At 35.0% G+C, this 21,655-nt stretch overlaps 1 protein-coding gene across 1 annotated transcript in view; it reads left to right on the top strand.

The window, feature by feature from the left end:
• The window catches only part of LOC121424760 (atrial natriuretic peptide-converting enzyme-like), a 48,982-nt gene that overhangs the window by 19,350 nt on the left and 7,977 nt on the right, over positions 1–21,655 (top strand). The window contains exons 5-21 of the mRNA XM_041620532.1: positions 4,373–4,440; positions 5,187–5,313; positions 6,974–7,052; positions 7,436–7,465; positions 7,667–7,699; positions 8,661–8,813; positions 9,564–9,758; positions 10,944–11,063; positions 11,923–12,030; positions 12,567–12,662; positions 13,372–13,482; positions 14,875–14,985; positions 15,687–15,794; positions 17,951–18,082; positions 19,368–19,484; positions 20,163–20,285; positions 21,289–21,378. Of these exons, the coding sequence (XP_041476466.1) occupies positions 4,373–4,440; positions 5,187–5,313; positions 6,974–7,052; positions 7,436–7,465; positions 7,667–7,699; positions 8,661–8,813; positions 9,564–9,758; positions 10,944–11,063; positions 11,923–12,030; positions 12,567–12,662; positions 13,372–13,482; positions 14,875–14,985; positions 15,687–15,794; positions 17,951–18,082; positions 19,368–19,484; positions 20,163–20,285; positions 21,289–21,378 (1,801 nt within the window). The remainder of the gene's footprint in view (positions 1–4,372; positions 4,441–5,186; positions 5,314–6,973; positions 7,053–7,435; positions 7,466–7,666; positions 7,700–8,660; positions 8,814–9,563; positions 9,759–10,943; positions 11,064–11,922; positions 12,031–12,566; positions 12,663–13,371; positions 13,483–14,874; positions 14,986–15,686; positions 15,795–17,950; positions 18,083–19,367; positions 19,485–20,162; positions 20,286–21,288; positions 21,379–21,655) is intronic.

Raw genomic sequence — 21,655 nt, 5'->3', positions numbered from 1 at the left:
TGGGATTTTGACGCAAAAGTTTCAGAACAGCTTTAATCAATATCCGTCGAGTGCAAATTGCGTTAGTTTGTTCAGTAGGGGTCCATAGCTAGATTTTAGTGGTCTTTTGTTAGTCTGTATACACCAATCCTCCATGGTTCGGTGTATGAAGATAGCCATGCTCTATATCTTTCTCCCACTGCTTCTTCTTCATCTTACCAGGGGCTCGCGGACACAGCTGATTAATCAAACTACCTCAGACAATATCAGACCCTGGATCGCATGCATCATGGTGATCATGCTGCACTATTTATGAGAGGGCAACCATATGCCGTACGCCACTTTTTGATTTAATGACTTAAACCTATTCACAGTGGGAGGGCGCCAATCGCTCTCTGATGATTGCAGGCAATAAATGACATATAAAACAAATTTCTACATAATTCTGAGAACCATAAAGTAGGGAATAAACTCGTAAAATCCGGTATTATACCGGATTGTACGAAAACTATTTTTATTCAAATTTCATCAGCAGATCCATATTTTGTAGGTCGATTGGGCTAGCAATGTGGAAATATGGAGTAAACAATATGCGACCAGACATGCGGGAAAAAATCCAGGGGCAGAGGGATGCTTCGCTGCTTCTCGAGATAGAAATGAGATTTATCAATAGACCGAATGTATAAACTACTTTATGAAAAATACATGCTTTGAGATCCTAGAAGACCAAAACATTAACCATGGGCCTGCAGGCAACATCGGAAACTGTTTTTAAATCAACATTAATGTAATAAATAAATGAAAATGAAACCAAAACTCTGATACCACATAACACCATTATACAGGACAATCAAAATGAATCCTTTTAATGTATACCCCAATTTGATTTTCCAGTATGAAGTACAGAAGTACCACCTCTTCAAAGTTGGGATTCTTCAGGTTTGCAGTCTCTGGAAGGAGATTGCAATTTTCGCGGGGTTAGTTCAAAATTGTGACGTCATCGACGAACAACATCTTTAAGTAGATATCTACGTTTGCCTATTATAGAATTTTTCTACGAATAATAAATCAAATATACACATACAAAATTCATAATATCGTTTAAAAGGTGTTTAATGTTAGAGTATAAGTTAGTGTACAAATACGACCTGGCAAAGTTTATTGATGAATTTTACACCCTTTTCTACGATTTCGAAATTGGCAAATTGGCAGCAATTAATTCTCTATATAGCTATACAATTTCGGTCTGACATTTCTTTTAATGCACCAGAATATGAAACTGTTTTTATTGAAATACAAGGAAAAACAAAGCCGATTGTTGGCTGTGTATATAGACCTCCAAATACTGATATTAATTGTTTCCATGATAAAATGAATGAAATTTTGGTACAATTGGAAAGTGAGCGGAGAGATGTTTATACAATGGGAGACTTCAACATTGACTTACTGAATTATGATACACATTCCAAAACAACAGATTTTCTAGATTTAATGTTTTCTTTTAATATGTATCCCTTGATTACTAAACCCACACGTATTTCGTCTTCTAAAGCTTCTTTAATAGACAACATCTTTACCAATTCAATTGAAAAAAATAAATACCAAGGACTCATTTATTCAGATCTCTCCGATCATTTTCAAATATTCTGTGTAAGTAAAGATAGAGAAAATTTTGTCTTACCGATTGATAATAAGAATCATAAAAATAGATTAGTAAATGAAAGAGGAATAGCAATGTTTAAGGAGAAACTTCGTACAGTTGATTGGCAGACAGTTTATAGTAACGATGATGTGAATATTTGTTACAACTTTTTCATTTCCAAATTCTGTATGTTATATGATGAATGTTTCCCTGTTTGTACTGCAAAACCACGCAGTAGTAAAACACATTTCAAGAAACCTTGGATTACAAATGGTATATTGAGGTCAATAAAACATAAACAAAGAATGTATAAAGGTACGATGAATACATTGAATACAAGGAAAAAAAGGAAATATTATGATTATAAGAATAGATTAACTTCCATAATTAGAGCTTCAAAGGCAAAATATTATTCTATGATATTCTTATCAGTCAAGGGGGACATGGTTAAAACGTGGCGAGAAATTAATAATTTACTTGGTAAAAATAAACAAAATTCGCTACCACAAAAAATGTTTTGTGGAAATTCATCGTTCCATTCATCTAAAGATAAAGCACAAGCTTTCAACTCTCTTTTTATCAATATGGCTAAAAATATTTCAGCATCAATTCCTAATTCAACTAAGTCATTCAAAGACTTTTTGACTACACCCTCCATGTCCTCTTTGTTTCTGAATCCAACCTCTCCTTATGAAATTATTAATCTTTGCCATGAACTTAAATCATCTAAAGCAACAGGCCCAGATGATGTATTAACTTCTGTTTTGAAAAAAATGTATACATTTTTTTTAACCTTTGTGTTGTATATATAATAACTCTCTTGTATCAGGAGTATTCCCAAATAAACTTAAAACTGCCAAAGTTATTCCTTTTATCCTTTATATAAGAAAGGTCCAGTAAACTGTATAGAAAATTACAGGCCCATTGCACTTTTATCTACTTTTTCAAAATTACTGGAAAAAATAATGTATAAAAGAATTTATAAATTTTTATCCAAAAATAATCTTCTAGTTTCAGAACAATTTGGCTTCCGGAAAAAACATTCTACTTCTTTAAGCATATTAAATATTACAGATGATATATTACGTAAATTTGATGAAGGTAAATTTTGCTGTGGGGTTTTTATGGATCTTTCCAAAGCATTTGACACCATCGACCATCACATACTGCTTGAAAAATTGTATTATTATGGTATAAGAGGTGTATCTCTTGAATGGTTTAGAAGTTATTTATTTGAAAGGAAACAGTATGTGATGGTCGATGGTGTAGCATCCGATTTTTCATATATAAATACTGGTGTTCCACAAGGATCTGTGCTTGGGCCACTGTTATTTTTGTTGTATATAAATGATATTACACATACTTCAGATATTCTCAAATTTTCATTATTTGCTGATGATACTGCTGTCATTTCATCTCACAAAGATATAAATATTTTAATTTGTAATATAAATATTGAATTAGAGAAACTAAGTGAATGGTATATTTGTAACAAACTCTTTTTAAATGCTGATAAAACACATTACATAATATTTCATTCCAAACAGAAAAAAGTTTCTTGTCAGGTTTCCCCTGTGTATATTAAAAATGATATTCTTAAGAAATGTAATATTGTAGAATTTTTAGGCATCAAACTTCATGAATCGCTTGATTGGTCTCACCACATGTTTGTTCTAAAATCTCAAGGGGAGTTGGTATTATATCACACTTTAGAAACACACTGCCAAAAAATATTTTATTAACTATTTATAACAGTATTATATTACCACATATCAATTATTGTAATATGATATGGGGCAACTCTTACAAGACACACCTATACAAAATTCATATTCTTCAAAAACGTGCTATCCGTATAATTACTCATTCTAACTACATGACAACCAAGTACTCCTTTGTTTTGTGACCTAAAATGTTTGCCTGTTTTTGATCTTGTAACAGTAAACAATTTAATATTTATGTTCAATTTTCATAAAAAAGAGCTTCCATCAATATTCAATGATATGTTTAAAACAAATTCTTTTTATCATTCTTATGCTACCAGAAACAAATCAAAATTTCTTATTCCTTTTGCACGTACCTCATTAACCCAACATACAATAAGATTTCAGGGTGTTCATGATTGGAATTTGTTACCTTATGTTGTGAAAAATTCTTCAACTTTAACGAGATTCAAATACTTATGTAAACAATTATTGTTTAAACGTTTGATGTGCTCTGAGTAGAGGGTATTTTTTCTCCCTCTCGAACTCTATCTTCCCTCTTTCTTTCTTTCTTTCTTTCTCCCTATCTCTCCTTTTCTTTTTCTATCGCTTCCTTCTCTTTCTTACTCTTTGTTAACTTCTCAATGTTCTGCATATGGGTGTGTGTTGGTGTGATTGTGTGTGTGTATGAGACAGTTTTTTTTTTATCTGCTTTACGTTTTAACAATGTAAGATCTGTTTTGTTTTGTTAATGATTGTACAGGGCCCCATCCTCGCAAGCTATGCTTTTCTTGGGGTCCTTCCGATTTTTAGTTGTGAACTTTGTATGTATTTATTTCAATTGAGTTTTTAATGGAAAATAAATGAACTGAACTGAAAACTGAACTGATCATTCTATTAAGAAAAATGACACAACGATTAGGTCGCGTTGCCTAACCTATCAACAATATCATGGCGCCGCCCCTGATTACATGTATTACCCATCCTTATCGATTTATATTGGCCATTAAAACAATGTACCTTATCCTTTCATTGATTGTACCCACAGATGGATATTATATTTTTGGACAGTGATCTTGCAAGCAGTTACAATTCAACACAAATTGAAAGCTTTCGGTAAGATAATTCTTCGATAGTTATTTTTGATATTTTGAAAAATTATATCATTAGTAGACGTATATTTAGAAAATAACACAATAATGTAGAATATCTCAAGACAATGCCGAGGATTGCAATGTGACTTATTATCTTGTTCGCTGTTAAAGGGATATTTTTATTCTTTGTCGACAAACACATATTTTTTCGTGACTGTCCATATGAAATAATATTAAAGTTTGATTGTTAAAATCATTGTGCTTTCTATTCTCATTGATTATATTGGTGTTTCATAAAAGCTCATGCCATTCCTTTTACACTTCTAAGCATTTAAAGCGGGGTTTTCCTCAGCTACTCGAAGAAGTCCCCTGCAAAATTCTAAGTTCAGAACTGCTTTGAAATGATATATTTACGATTTATCGACTATTTAGATTTCGGCAACAAAAGTTGTGATTTAAATAAGAATAACGTTTTATTTACCCAAGGTAGCTACTTCAGTTATAAGAAAAAAAATACCAGCTGGCTCTGTATAACATTAAACATTACTATTACCCTTCTCCATGCAATCTACATACTGCAGAGGGCCTTGCAAGAAGGTAGAAAGTCCTATGTTTAGTATGACTTGGCTGGGGATCGAACCCACTAGGGCGAGCGCTCTGCCCACAATCCACCACTTGGATTACTTGATAATCGTTGTTCTGATTTTTTTTGGAAAAAGAGTGATGTGATATTGTCACTTTATTTCTTTTTATCATTTTTTATTTTAGGTCAGGTAGTGTAATTGTTATCTTCAGGATAATTCTGACAGACCTTCCGCGTAAATTCATTGCTCTTCCATTCACTTCACATAATCTCATCAAGACCAAAGACCATATAAGACATATCATTAATATGGTAAGTTATACAGTGCGTATCAAAAAAAGTTTACACTTTGAAAAAACCCTGGGAATTAAAAAATATACAACATGTGGGTAATTTTTTCACATACACTCTTGGGTTTGGGTCTCATCTATCCAATGAAAGTAAAAGTTTTGACAGAATGTTACACTTGAGTGAGCACTGTCCGTTTTTGTAAAGCTCGCAGAAATCTGTTTGCGCAGAAATGCCCGTTTTCACGCTTTGTCAAGGGGAAAGGGCGAAATCAAACTTACCCTGCACAAGGTTTCTCATACATTTCCCTTGCAATTTTAGTCAACTGAAATTAAACAGATACATTCAAGCATTTTGTAGCAATTTTGCCACCCAAATTGAAATTTTAACACTTAGTAAGCACAGCCTTCACCCTTTTTGTGCCAGCTGGATCTGAGGACATAACTGATTCTGAACAAAAGTTTATATCAGACATCTCCAGCATTTTTCACTAAGTCTTTATCATTTAAAGTGGTTTAAATTCAATTTTTCATTTAATACTTGTTCCTCCACACTTTTCCAAGCTTGAAAATGATTAACAAAATAAAAATCAAGCCTAAGCCATTTCATGTAAATGACAGCTCAGTGTAAAGCAAATATCGTCACGATGGCCTCGGTGTGTGGGGGGAGTGGGATGGGGCTCAATGCACTCTTCGAAGTGTTTCGGGTAAGGAAACAAGTTTAAAAGGGTAAAAGATATCTTCAAATTAATTTTACCACTAAATTCCATGTGTTCTCCATGATTATGGTCTACATTTATTCGCATAACTATTTCAAAGTTCTGCGCAAATCAATTTTCAATAACTTTTCAAAAGTAAGTGGTGCTCACTCAAGCGGAAATATTTTTTGACAATTATATCGTCATTTGCTTAAATGGATCTGTACCAATGATAAAATGTGGAAAAATCTTCAGAATATGACAAATGTATGATTTTACAGAATTTTTTCTAAGTGTAAACTTTTTTTTGATACGCACTGTATAGCCCCTTTTCTGTTTGATTGCTTAAGCGGCAGGTCTCAAAGCGAAACTCTAAAGACCTTACTGGACTATATAGCGTCCCGTTCTTGTTCTTGCTCTTTATTTGCGTCTCTTTCAAAACCCGCTTTTTGTTATTGTGATGATTTACATGATTTATATCCCAATGAAAAATAAACTTTTTGATTGTGTTGATGCACTTTTACGTATTACACAAAATGACCCCATTTATCACTTTTTATTTAGAATTGATGTCGCTTTATTACTTGACCGTGATATCACGATCTACAAAAAAATCACTGAACAATTAAATAAACCTTAGAAATGTCTATTCTATGTATTTTCACATAGGTAAATATTTATAATGTATGTATGTCAGAGGTCAATAATTCATTTCAAGTTTCTTTATATCATAATGCTGCTGATTAAATAATAATGAAATCTAATGACATTTAAGTTATAAAGAGATTACGAGCTCGAAATAAGTATGTATTAATAGTAAGGATGCCCTATGAACATGACGTAAAGCTGTAGGCCCCTGTTTACTTTCTCGTAAGCAAATTCTTGTTTTCTAATGGATAAATTGTGTTTATTTCACTTTCCAAGTTGTTCAAATGTAAAAATTAAGACAATGAAGCGAGTTAGCTATAATCAGCTCTTCTTTGACAGACGATTCATCGACACGCGACAGAGGCAGGGGCCGAAGCAGGAATAGAGGTCGATTTAAACTCACTCATTATTCAAGAAGGTAGGATTATGGGGGTTTTAGTGATAATAATAATTACACTGATGATGATGATAATGATCACGATGAAGATGTTCATGATGATGACGGTGATGATTGTTATAATGACGTTTATGTTAGCTGTAGGGATTACGATCAGATGATGACTACGATGGCGGTTATAATGTTAAAGTGGTAATCGTGATGGTTGAAAATATGGTGGTGGTAGTGATGAGGATAATGATGATATAAATGAGGGATGGTAAATGGAATTTGGTGACTACCTTATCAAAACAACTCTCATGGTACTCTTAAAAGCGTAAATATTTCATAAGATGTATAATGCTCTATGTGCAATACAATAGCTTATTCTTTTTCTTCTTTTTTCTTCCATTTTCCATTTCTAGTTTCGATACAACAAAACAACGAAATCAAAGGTAAGGTACATACATGCATATGTATATATATATATATATATGAGAATTTATTCAACCCACTTATGTAATTTGACAAAATGAACTTTATGAAGCTAGACTCTAGATATGAATGAAAGACCGGTTGAACACGGTAAGTCAGTACTGATGTGATACTAATTTTTCCTTCCATCAAGTATTTGTTCTTTTCAATTTTCTTTTCAGATATTCCAAGCTGCAGACTTCCAACAGAAGATGGTGAGATTATAGACTATGATGATGACATTGACTTATAATAATAAAACGTCTACGTAGCGTTTGTACGAGGGTGTGTGGGTGTGTGTGTGTGTAATCTTCCTCTTGAAGGCTTGTAGAGTTTCTTATTTGATTTGACATAATTTTGATATTAACATGATATTGAGGTAATTTTTTTTTCTCTTACAAAAAAAAGTTTCATATTGTTATAGACATGATAAAAGAGAAATATGGCGGTTTGATTTCATTTGTAATCATTTTTAAAATTTTTGTAATTTAATTGATATTGATATATTTATTTGTTTGTTAATTGATTGTATACATGCAAAGAATCTTTATTTATATGAATTGTGATTGTCAACTTATTGTTTTGAAAGAGGAAGAAAATAAAATATTATTAAAAAAAAAAAAGTGAACGTGTGTGGAAGTAAATGGGAGTGTGTATGTGTATGAGAGATCGGATTGGATCTGGAAGAAAAAACTGAAGAATGAATAGCGGATATCAATTGTCATGTATTCAGTAATTTGTAACGGCCAATGTAATGTCGTTATCATAGCAAGTGTTGTAATTAACCGCCCAGGTGGGTGTTTCATAAAGCTGTTCGTAAGTTAAGAGCGACTTTAAGAACGACTGGTGATCCTTTCTTGTGGTAAATGGTATATACAATGGCGATGGTTAAGCGCATAAGAAAAGGTTCACCAGTCGTTCTTAAAGTCGCTCTTAACTTACGAACATCTTTATGAAACGGCCCCCAGATCCAGTATCTAAGTTTGTCATGATTAACATTTTTATACATCCTGATATAAAGCATCCATGATTTAATATTTGGTCATAGATTTGATCAGAGGGTCGGGTTTTAATTCTTTAGGGTTATTCTGTCATGGAAGCAACCGCAAGTTGGAGAAAATCGAAAAATATCAAACTAATTTAATAAATATATATACATATTTCGTTTCTATGCAGAGTATATTTACCTTCAAGAAGGTGACGTCATAAATGTTACATCGCCTTGCTACCCAGAGGAGGTGGAGCTTCCAAACGGGATAAGTCGTGTGTTCATAGCACCGGAGGGATGCAGGATTAGAATATCATTTTCTGAATTCAAATTGGAAGACGGTAAGAACTTTAGAAAGTCTTAATTCTTAAGTTGTATTAGTGAGTAGCGGGAGACGTTGTTAATGAATGTGCGAGGGTGTGTGGAGGAGAGTTGGTGGGTGGGTGTGTGTGTCGGCGCGTATGTTCAAAATCTTTTTGTTCAGGAGATAAAAATGTGGGTCTGTATGAGCGTGTGTGAGAGTGCGTATAGTGTTTAATGTAAGATCATTATCCGTATTGCGAAATTGCCAAAATTACGGAAAGGAATATTGAATGAATAACATGCGTATTTTGCAAGTATAGCAAGGGAATTTGTGATAGAGTCGTGTTCATGGACTGCCTTTAAAATAATCATTGGAAATAGATTTAAAATAACCCTTTGGCGCACAGAAGGATTAAGAACTTGGAAGACCATGGCCAAAAGATCCCCGACCAAAAGCAATTGGGGAAAGGAAAAGGGTAAAGTATGACGTTATTTTCAGAACATCTTATTAAAACAATTTTTTACAAAAGTTTAAAAGGTCAAAATCTTTGCATGATTGCTTCGTTTGCTCAAATTTTTGATAAACATGCCATGATAATAACTAGACTTATATCGCGCAAAATCCGCTCTGTAGAGTGCTCAAGGCGTTTTTAAATAATTCTAAAAGAAATTATGAAGAATTGAACAGAAATGTTTTGAGGTAATTTTTGAAAGTTTGATGTGCCCTCTAAAGTTTTCTGGTTCATTGATAACCCACTGATATAACCATTTTCTTCTTCAAATTGCAGAGGTGGAGTACCTCTATCTCGGAAGCGAGACCGAGCCCGATGTCGTTGGAACGTTTATTGCCCGATTTACTGGCTACGACTTTCCTCCCGACGTAATGAGTGCCGGACCAGGATTATGGTTACGTTCATGGAGCTTTGCTGAAGTTAATTATGGTGTTTTTGAGGCGACAATGACTGTGGTCAAGAATGAAATGGGTAAATAGTTGTTGTGTGTCAAACCGGGGGGGGGGGGCTTCCATTGATGAATGGATACCATGCGCGCGACCATGGGGTCTTTAAAAGCACCCAAGTAATTTCCATTTTCTGAAAATGCACCCCTTAACAAGTAATGGCATGTGAAACTCTACCCTTAAAAAGTATTGGAAACAAATCAATACCTTTGGCATGTATTCTCTGAATTGAACCCCTAAACAAGTACAGCGATATTTTAATTGTTATATGTCACGGACTTCGGTCGTCGGTTTTACCTTAACCTACATCATTGGGTTTAGTACGGAACACCTCCCACACCTCGCGCAAATCGGACTCTAACACATAGTGTTGAAAGTACATCCTTTATTTATAAAAAAAAATTAGTCTTTGTTATACCCTCGCAAATTTGACCCTAAACACGTAGCTTTCCTAACGAATTAGATACACTTTGTTCAATATTTTATTCTTTTTCACACCCTAATTACGTTACGTACGTAATGTGCCATATCTTGAAAAAGACATCCTTCTTACGTGTTGGGTCGCGCATGGTATCCACTCGTCAATGCAAGTGCCCCCCCCCCCCCGTGTCAAACTTACTTATACGTACCTCAATGGTGAACTGTAGCTTGTATATTTCCTCTTATTTCGTCTGTATACCGCCTTTCCTTTTCCTTTTAAACAGAAATACAAATACAAGAAAGGTTGCAAGTAATCTTGTACAGGCTGGAAAAAATCGTTAAATTCCTGTATTCGTGTTACAGCACATTTTTGAAATAATAAAGTACAGATGATACATAGGAAATGTCTCGTCAAGATGCAAAGAAAATGGTACCAAAATATGAGGGGAGATTAACTATGTCAGGATATATTAATGAATTAATAATCAAATGTCCGCATTTCAGACAAGACAATTCATGGCCTTTTTTTCTGACTCACTCTGTACATATCTACCGTAGATCTATCTATCTCGAGCTCTATGATAATTATGTCTTCATGTACCCTTCTTTCATCGTTTAAACGGCTTTATTAATGAATGAAATGTTTTGAAAAGGAAATTGTCTTTTTCCTGATAATATTTACTTTGACCGATCGTGAATTTAAAGGTAAGCACACATCTTATGACACCCATCACACACACACACACACCCGCTTACACACCCTCCCCACGTCCTCTTATTTTGTTTTCAGTTGACTTCGAATGTCCACCAAATACGGAACCTTGTCGATACGCCTTGGAGTGTTACTCAGAGGAAGAGCAATGTGATGGCCACTTAAAGTGCCCTAGTGGCACGGATGAGATAGGCTGTGGTAGGTAGGCCCGTCTTTCAGCATACTTAACACCGACCGATCTGTGGGTAGTCATGCCTGCCGGTAATACACCGTGCCACTGTGTGTGTTCACAGTGTGTTTGCTCAATAGACTACCCACAGTGTTTACACATTATCGTGTATATGTAATTCTCACTATTATTATTTAAAATGAAAGTACTCGAATTAAAAATTGTGAATATAGTTTCACACTCTGGAAACCGACGGTGTGAGTGTTCACAGTGAATTTATATAGTGAACTGCGTGAAGATGTGGTTCATGCTTGTATTTTAGTGTGAAGATGATTTAACATTGTGTTACACGCTAGAAACACGATGTGCAACACATTGTGTAACTAATGCCGGTGTAGCAGAGTTCTCAAACAGTATTAATGCATTATTTGTCAGAGGATTCATTTAAAAAAAAGCAGTAGTTTCATTTCTCATTGTGTAATTGAGGGGGAAATGCAAGGATACGTGCATTTTGGGCAAACTCAAAACTCAAAGTGCCAAGTCTAACTCAACAATAAATAGATTTGAACAAATTGTGAATGATAAACTAGCCATTTCAGTATAAGATTGAAAAGTATAGGGAACGCGATGTAACTTGAAAGTCTCCCCTAGCTTCGCAAGACGGGTTGTAAGCAAGGAAATGAGATGATGTCACATTCCGCTTTAAACCTACATTATGTATTATTTGGGAAAGTTTCAGAGTGATACATATATACTTTTTTATTTCTTTATTCTGCAGATGTGATGGACACGGCCTTTTATATAGAACCTGCAATGAATCATTTGACACATAATTGCTTATTTTCGGCTATTAGATCGTACTTTTCAATTTCTTCCAACCATTTCTAGCCTGCTACCCTCCCCTATCGTACTACAAGTGTTCAGACGGTCGCTGTCTCTCTCGTCAGTATATCTGCAATGGTCCTCAGGGATGTTCAGACGATGAGGCATACTGTGGTAAATAATACATGAATGATACTCCTAAATGAGAGCATGCGGCATGTTACTGCTCACACACGATAAGTTTGTAGCACCTGTGAGATTTGTCAAGAGTATTTTTAACGGTTATGGGTAATTTCATCAATACACTAACAAAATATGTGTCAATGATTTGCTGTTTAAACAGGTTTTATCATTTCATAGATGATATGACGCTGGATTAGGAATTAATGACTCTTTGCTACCACCGGTCATTTCAGATACGTCATATGTCAAACCGTGTGTTAGGCAAAAATTATTGCATGGTCATGTGATGTATAGGTTCTCAACCAATCATTCAATGAGGAGTATAAATCGATCCAAAAAAATCTTACCATCTACCAGCTGGCCTGATACATTATCATGGATAGGCCTACTCACACAAATGATTTTATCATTTTATCCTTGATAACGCATGATATGAGCGTAAGACAAATAATAGATATTTTTACAAGAGTAACTGATTTATATTAGAAATAACAGTGTTTGAATTTATAAAAAAAATTTTTTTACAGTCTTTACTTGTCCGAATGGAAAGAACATTACAGAAGTATTCATGTGTGATGGATTTAACGACTGTGGTGATTATGCAGACGAACGGCAAAATTGCTGTAAGTTGTTTTCCACTTTTTCCTTATCCCATCTCTGCATTTTGCCTATCAAGATGCAGAAATAAAATTACCAATGCAAATCTACGAAAAGCCATGATATGCTTCTGAAAGTCAAGTTTATATGATTTCGTTTTTTATTACAACTCTTTCTGTATTCTTCAAAAGAATTGAATTAAAGTGACGAGATGAAAGGTTCAATTGGGTTCAAATATCAATTTGTTAATAACATCTAAACGAATATAAACACGAAGTAGTTTGTATTTTTTAATGCTTGTTATCCCCTTTCTTTCCCTTCTACTGTTTTTGTATTAATATTCCGATGTTTGTTTTGTGCAAAATTATGCACATTTCTACTAACAGACTCATTAGTTGATACCTATTATACATATTCAAGAATCTGATTATCTTTTCCATTTATAAATTACTACTCTACTATTATTTTATCCAACGACATACTGAACCCAAATACTTCGTTTCAATTGTCTCAGTTCAACTTCTCTATTTTGAAACATAAACTGCTATTTTCAGGAGCATGCAGACAGTATAAAATAAACCATGCTATGTGGTCACACGTTCATTGACATTCGACATCAAATGTAGTGAAGTTTTAATCACCTGCAGATTCTAATTGTTTTTGACCATTCAACCCCCCCCCCCCCCCCTCTGTCTCTCTCAATCTCTTCGTCTCTCAACCTCTTAACCTCCATAGCCTGTGATAGTGAAGATCAATGGGAATGCCCGGATGGAACCTGTATCTATAAACATAATGTTTGTGACGGGTTTCCACACTGCCCTGGAGGGGAAGACGAGATGAACTGTCGTAAGTTTTAGGTTTTGTTTTCTTTCATGGGGTGCAGCGTGTGTTATTCACAATCAGCTAGGTATGCCAAAATGTAGAAATCACATTAATTTTGGAGGAAAACCTTTTTTTACGGGGGCTGCTTATCATTTTCTTCCCCTGAGCTATGTTACCTTCATTTTGGAGTGAGCTTTATCCTTCAAAACCCTTCCCCTGTTAAAAATCGTTCTTAGAGCTCTTTCATCTGCATACCAATTGTCCCAAGCTGGCCAAATATTGGTTATGGGACCCTGTGCAGAAAGGAGTTGCGTTTGATTACGACTCAAAATATCAAGCGTATTAAAGTCCTGAATGAGCGCCTTTGATTGGTTGAAAATCATGTTTGTTTGTTTGGGTTTTTTTTAAGTTGAGTTTGATTGAAAAAAAAATTGCAACGGGCCCAGGATTTTATATAGGACTGCTCAGAAATTGCTCAAAAAATATTTTTTTAATATTATTATTCTTAAATGAAGAAATTTTATTCTTAAAGCTTATTTTTAGTTTTGGTAAACCCCCATCAGTATCCCAATTCATTACTTGATTATATGAATGTGTGTGCCCTAAAACGGTTATCATATTATGAAGGGTTTGAACTAAACATGTGTTTTAGTAGAATGATGTGCCGATTTAACATCAACAATTATTTTGATCGGGCGCCCGGTCAAAATAGAATATCTACGTTTATATGAAAAATTGGGTGAAAATTCATATATATTTGTCTGTAGCACTGTAATATCTAATTAGTAAATTTGTCCTCAAATTGATATTTTGAATAAAAATTCAAATATTACGGAGAGAGTTGTCTAGATGGCAAAATTTGAATTCTAACCCTTTAAATAGTCGATTTAGAATTCTAATGGCTTAATAGGAAAATGAATTCATGCACTTTTGTACTATTTGAATTTTAGATGACTCTGACCAATTGGTTTTATCAAAGCTTTACAGTGGCTTTCGGAATACGATATATTTCATTGACCTTGTTTACGGGCAAATCACAAGTAGAACACCAACAATAAATCGATGATAATCACGCATCTATACCAAATTGATTAAATCAAGCGTTGAAGCTAACAAAGATATCTGACTCAATAAACCAATGGAATATTGATCTTCTGACTACAAAGTGAGACTCAGTAGACAAATTAAAAAGATTAGATAAGATTAAGATGTAACTACTAGTATAAAAGTGTGTGTAGTTCACAAAAGAATAATGGCGTCACTTTACTTATATTACTTATAATTAAGTAAGCACCACGAGTGTAGGTCCGTAACGAAAGGAAGATTTTTAAGACCTGTTGTAGAAAATCATCAATTAAAGCCAAAGTCGTTCATTTCGTGCATTACTTTTGTTGTTGTTCTACTTTGTGTTTTCAGAATGTGAGAGTTGGCAGTTTCAATGCGGTGATGGTAGCTGCATTCCTTACTGGGATAGGTGTGATGGTAACGACACCTGTGCAGATAAATCTGATGAACAAAATTGCCCTAGTAAGTACGCATGCGCAAAGGTAGGATGTTATATATATATGGAGTTAAGTTAACTTTTAGCATACAGTCTAATATCAATATTTTCTTCCAAGAGCTGCGTCTCCTATCCAAAACCAGCGTGTCATTATTTGGTCTTTCTGAGATGACTTAAAGCTCCACGGCTTTTTCATGCGCCCTGAAATAAAGAATGCCTCAATATTCATGAAAGTACTAATATTAGATGAGTGACAATTAAGCATAGACGGTGTCTTCCTGAGATGTTGGTTCATCTAAATGGCGTGGGGGACCATCTCCAATATGCTGCTGCACATAATTTGCCGACAATGGTGGCAAGCAAACAATGGCAATAATAACACTACCACTGCCAGTCACATGACATAATAATTGTCAGTAGATGACCATATCATATAGCGCCCCCTATCCACTATTATGCTGGTCTTTGTACCCGTATGAATATTTTGTAATAAACAAACAAATGAATAAGCTGGTCGAGCAATATTTTCAACCAATGACAAATTGAAGCAAAATCCTTCCCGTAAATAGGCATACCCAGCCACACCTAAAATGAGATTTATGGTTTGGCCTGGTGTTTGGCTAATTGCTTAACGCATATAAATCAAGATTTCTTGATTCGCAATCCAAAAACTTATCTAAAACAACATTTTAAATATATCTTTCTTGTTTTTTTTTGTTTGCTGCAGAGTGCCCAGGAAGACTATTCCAATGTGCCTCGTTCCAGTGCCTATCCAAAGACCTTGTATGCAATGGTGAAGAAGACTGTTTTGGAGGAGACGATGAACGCGATTGCCGTAAGTACTGGACACTAGCGAATTAGCGAGGCTACCCCGCCCCTCTTGCCCATCAAAAGTGTCAGCACGGAATCGATCCACAATGGCACTCACAAAAAAAACTCACCATGGGGGCCGTTTCATAAAGTTGTTCGTAAGTTAAGAGCGAGTTTAAGAACGACTGGTGATCCTTTCTTACGCGATAATCATTAATCACCAATGAACATTTAATGATGAATATGATTTACCACAAGAAAGGACCACCAGTCGTTCTTGAAGTTGCTATTTACTTACGAACAGCTTTATGAAAAGATACTGACAGCAAGTCATTCTTCAATTAGTATTGTAATCATTCTTATCATTGAATGTATTACTGTTGTTGTTGTTATTATTATTATTATCATCATTATTATTATTATTGCGCTATGTTTTGTCCTGTTTTTCAACATTATAGCTTCCATTTAATTTCCGTTAATATCTCGCAAAATTTACTTTCTGATATTCAAATTTATGACAAATCGTCTTATTTTAATATAATTGGTTGCTACTTAGCTCGCTCGAATCCCTCGCTCCTATGTTTGTCAAAACGTGCACCGTATCCAAACCTCAACCCCTTGTCTTCGTACATATTTCAGGCTTCAGAATTTTCACCAAGTCAAGAACCGCCATTTCAAGAATGTCATCAAAGAGAGTGATAGACTTAGATAATATATTCCGTCAACAAAATACAAACAGACATTAAAAGTCAAATATTAACAAACTTTTCATGCAAACATTCAGAAAGAAAATCAGTGACTGAATTTCATAAAAATAGCAATTTGACAAGAACAAATGTGCGACTAAGCTAAGAAAGAAAAGGAAGTAACAAACCGGAGGAGATTTGTTTAGAAATCAGTGGTGGATCTCGGCGGACATGTGGGTTTAGTCGTTCACTACAATGCGTATCAAAAAAAGGTTACACATAGAAAAAAAAATCCTATAAAATCATACGTTTGTAATATCCTGAAGATTTTTCCATATTGTAACATTGGTACAGATCCATTTAACCAAATGACGATATAACTGTCGAAAAATATTTCCGCTTGAGTGAGCACCACTTACATTTGAAAAGTTAGTGAAAAATGATTTGAGCAGAACTTTGAGATAGTTATGCGAATAAAAGTAAACCTTAATATGAAGAACACGTGGAATTTAGATAGTGAAATTGATTTGAAGATATCTTTTACCTCTTTAACTTGCTTCCTTGCCAAAAACACTTCGAAGAGTGCATTGCGCCCCACACGGCCACACCACTCCCCCACACACCGAGGCCATCGTGACGATATTTGCTTTACACTGAATTGTGATTACATCAGATGGCTTAGGTTTAAATTTTCATTTCTTTCATTACTGTCAAGCTTAGGAAAAGTGTGGAGAAACAAGTATTTAAATGAAAAATGAAATGTAAACCCACTTCAAATGATAAAAACTAAGTGAAAAATGCTGGAGATGTCGGATATAAACTTTTGATCAGATTCAGTTGTGTCCTCAGATCCAGCTGGCAGGAAAAGGGTATAGGTTGTGCTTAATAGCTGTTTGAATTTCAATTTGGGTGGCAAAATTGTTACAAAATGCTTGAATTTATCCGTTTTCTTTCAATTGACTAAAAGTGCCAGGGAAATGTATGAGAAATGTTTCGCAGGGTAAGTTTGATTTCGCCCCTTCCCCTTGAAAACGAGCATTTCTGCGCAAACAGATTTCTGCGAGCTTTACAAAAATGGACAGTGCTCACTCAACTGTAACATTCTGTCAAAACTTTTACTACCATTGTATAGATGAGACCCAAACCCAAGATTATAATGTGAAAATATTACCCACACTTTTTCAAAGTGTAAACTTTTTTTTTGATACGCACTGTATAGTCGGCCCCACAGAACTATCTGTCTTTAGCGATTGAAAGAATGTAATATTTGCAGCTTTTTCATCTGACCACGATCTTTCAAATGATTTATTAAACAAAACTGAGATAATTTCAAAGTCGTCCCACATAAAGGTGTCGGACTGACTCGTATTTTGTTAAATTGCTCCAACAATTTTAATACCGGTAATGTATGAAACAAAAGTTATAGATATACAGTTTCGAGTTCAGTTGCAAACCAATCATGATAATAAAACCGCTGTTGATTTTCATTTGTTAGCCCCTCCTGCCATATGTTCAGATGATGAGTTTACCTGTGGTGATGGCAAGTGTCTTCGTTCAGCCTTGGTATGTGACATGATTCCTCAGTGTATCAATGGATCAGATGAAGCATTTTGCCATGATGACGAAGGTATGGATGGGTGTTGGGATTTTTCTCAAGAATTGTAACTATCAGTGTCATTTTTCCTCGCCAAAACATGGCGATGTCGAGAAACATAGAGTCTAGTTGTGCTATCTTCCCTCGAAAGTTCACGGAACATCTTTGCATTCCATTCTCTTCTGTAATTTTGGCGCGCTCTCGTGAATTACAGATGAATCCGATTTCCATGGCGGCATTAACGAGAGGGTGTCCAAAAAAGTAAGGAAAGCCTTTTCAGCATGGGGGTATGCAATGCATCAGATGTGTTGCTATGTCAAAGCATTTAATCTCCTGTTGTTTAGCATGCTTCAAGTCTTCCGTCTCGAAATAACCACAAAACAACACCCAATTGGAATCGGTCTGTACTTTATACCAGATAGCAAAATGTCTATTTATATTCCGTCTTCTTTCCTTTTCTTGTAAAGTACTTAACATAAGTTGCGTAACTCGGTATTTTCGCACGTAGTATTCAACACCGCGTTTCCAGATTACCCATTGTATGTTTTTCTTTCATTCATAAAAAGGGGAATTGAAATGAAAAGAAGGTAGATTTCCTCTCCCTAATACCTTGGTCACATTTGCTCTACGGCGGCCGTACGGCCAGTCGAAAACAGCCGTTTTCACATTTTATGTACGAGCTACATAGAGGTGGTTTGTACAAAAATGAATAAAACGGCTGTTTGCGACTCGCCGTACGGCCGCCGTAGAGTAAATGTGACCTTGGTATATTAGTAACAAATGAGTTTAGGCATACTAATTGGTATTTAATCTCATTCTCTGTGGTAAATTTTTGAAGCCGCTGACAGAAAATGCGTCAGGCACATTAAGGTAATTGTTTCTGCTGAATCGTCTATGACAAAATATTCCTATCCGACTATTGCAGGCCTACGTGCATTTTATAGATGGAAACATGCTTTGTTAGAGACGATAATACTTTTTTCAATGCTCTCTCTATGAACAGGATGTTATCGGGCTTTTGTTACAATATATTGACCATTCGTCATAATAAGAAAATCATTTGATTGGACAGATGTCACAGAACTATGTTAGCACTGATGTGGCATATACTGCAACAACTGCATTTCATTTTTGTTACCTTCGACCGTAATAACTCATTGTTAGATTGATTAAGTTAACCCATCCCATCAGAATACAATGGAGCTAGCTGTTTTGTATTTGAAATCAATAATGATAACAATAAATATTATGTTGACCTGCGAATAACTAAGAATATTGCACAGATCGAAACTCCTTTTTTCCTTTTCGTCTTATTTAGAATGTGAGTTTCGGTGTAATAATGGTGAATGCATTCCTGCTGACTGGATTTGTGACGGAGTCGAGGATTGTCTCGAAGGCGAAGATGAACCTGACTGCGCGGAACAACAGCCCGAACGTAAGTTAATGACTTTCTATCATATGTATTTCCTAGACTAGTTCAAATTTGAACTAGAAAATCAGCACTCGGAGTGCAGTCACTATATACTATACAAGCACTGGGAGTGCTAAATTAGCACTTCATTTTTTACAGTAATGTTTGATGTTAAGTTACACCTAGCTCTATTGAAGTTACATCACCAATATTAGTCACTGGTGTTACATGTTACGCTGTAGTTCAACCATAAAAATACTGGGCTATTTTGAAGCCTGAGATGACGAGCCCCCCTCCCCCACGACCTAACCGTGGCAGATTGTCTTATTGTCAATAGCGGTGCTCTGACTTATTCTCACCACCCCAGTAACAATACAATAATCCTTCATCAGTGTTCATGGCAGGGGCCTTGCCCACCCCCAACGTTTTCTGGGCATCAGACTAGCCTGATCTTATAGGATTATGGTGTTATTGCAATATGACTAGTTTATTTAAGTTTAAATAATTATTATAGGAAAAATGGTTTTGCTATTACAAACTTAAAGCAGTATAACAGAGGGCTATAAACATGAAAATGTAATAGTCAGATTGGTTTGCTGAGGGTACCATAATATATCATACAAAGGTAAACATGTTTAAAATCTTTTTATAGTCTAAATTTTCAAACAGTTGCATTTTCCTTTCATATTGTAAATAATTTAGCATGCGAGGAGGGATTTTTCCGATGCCCGGATAGAGAATGCATCCCGAATATTCTCATTTGCAACGGTATCCGAGATTGTAAGGGCAACGCCGATGAGCAGAACTGTACCGAAACTGGATTAGGTAAAATACTTACTTTCACTTTATCATGACTATAGCTCACTGAAGAAATATCCTCAGGCCGATATACCGTATTGACCACGATTGTGATCTTGATGATTATTAAGGTGATGACCACATTATCTATTTAATTTTCTGAGAAGCGCTTAGATATTAATATGCGAGAGATATCAATCGGTGTGTTAGCTCAGTTGGTAGAGCTTCCGTGTCACAACCGGTAGGTCGGGATTTTAAGCCCCGGCCACGTCAAACCAAAATACGTTAAGAGATGGGAGTTGCTGATACCCTGTTCACCTTCCAACGATTTAAAGGGGAAGTTCACCCTGACAAAAACTTTATTGTAAAAATAGCAGAAAAAATAATAAAAAATATTGCCGAAGGTTTGAGAAAAATTCATCAAGTAATTAAAAAGTTATTAGAATTTCAATTATTTGATTTGTGACGTCATATGCGAGCAGCATTCCTACATAGCGAATGGTAAAAAATCAATGAAATTTTCTAAGAAAATTGAAAATGGTTTTCACTGTACCTTTTGTATATCAATAGACAAATCATTTTAACACCCAATCATGAATAGAAAACAAAATTAAGTCATCAGAAACCATGCAAAATTTGAAATTCATGCATTATATTACATAACACATGGGGCAGCTGCTCGTTTATGACGTCACAAATCCAAAACTTTGAGCTCTAATAACTTTCTTACTCTTTAACGGATTTTCCTCAAACCTTCACCAAATTTTTTTACTATTTTTTCTGCTATTTTTGCAACAAAGTTTTCTTCAGGGTGAACTTCCCCTTTAAGGGACGCAGCAACGTCGATTCGGCACACCGGAGTGGCTGCCGGGCCTACAGTCATCTTGGGCAAAATAGATTTCAGGATTATTTCTATTCCAGATATCTATTTCGAAAAATAAACTTTGGATATTCATTTTGTTAAGCTGATTTATATTAAGCACTCTATGTTTTATGTGTTATCATTTCTATCATCATTGATGTTCTGTAGATCTTTGCCAAGGGTTCGACGAAAATGACTATTTCGTTTGTGATGGAAAAGAAGACTGCCCGAGTGGAGACGACGAGAAAGCCTGCACAGGTGCGTTATTATCAACTGAACAGAAAATTTGAATAATAAGGGGGATGACATAAATACAATAGTAATAAAATAATTATAGTTACAAGAAGATCACGCGTATTTACCCATATCCCATACATAAACGCGTGATGAATAACATAGAATATTATGTTAAACTTCATATGAGAAAAATAATAAAGCAAACTGTAAGACGAAGAGAAAAATGATAACATTAAAGATAGAAAGATGATAAGAGCGGGTTAAAGATTACAAAAAGGATATAATCTAAAACGTCGGG

Source organism: Lytechinus variegatus, chromosome 1 (assembly GCF_018143015.1).
Source record: "Lytechinus variegatus isolate NC3 chromosome 1, Lvar_3.0, whole genome shotgun sequence".
NCBI classification, from domain to species: Eukaryota; Metazoa; Echinodermata; class Echinoidea; order Temnopleuroida; family Toxopneustidae; genus Lytechinus; species Lytechinus variegatus.
The sequence above is the reverse complement of the archived record's forward strand: the minus strand, read 5'-3'. Positions and strand labels throughout refer to the sequence as shown.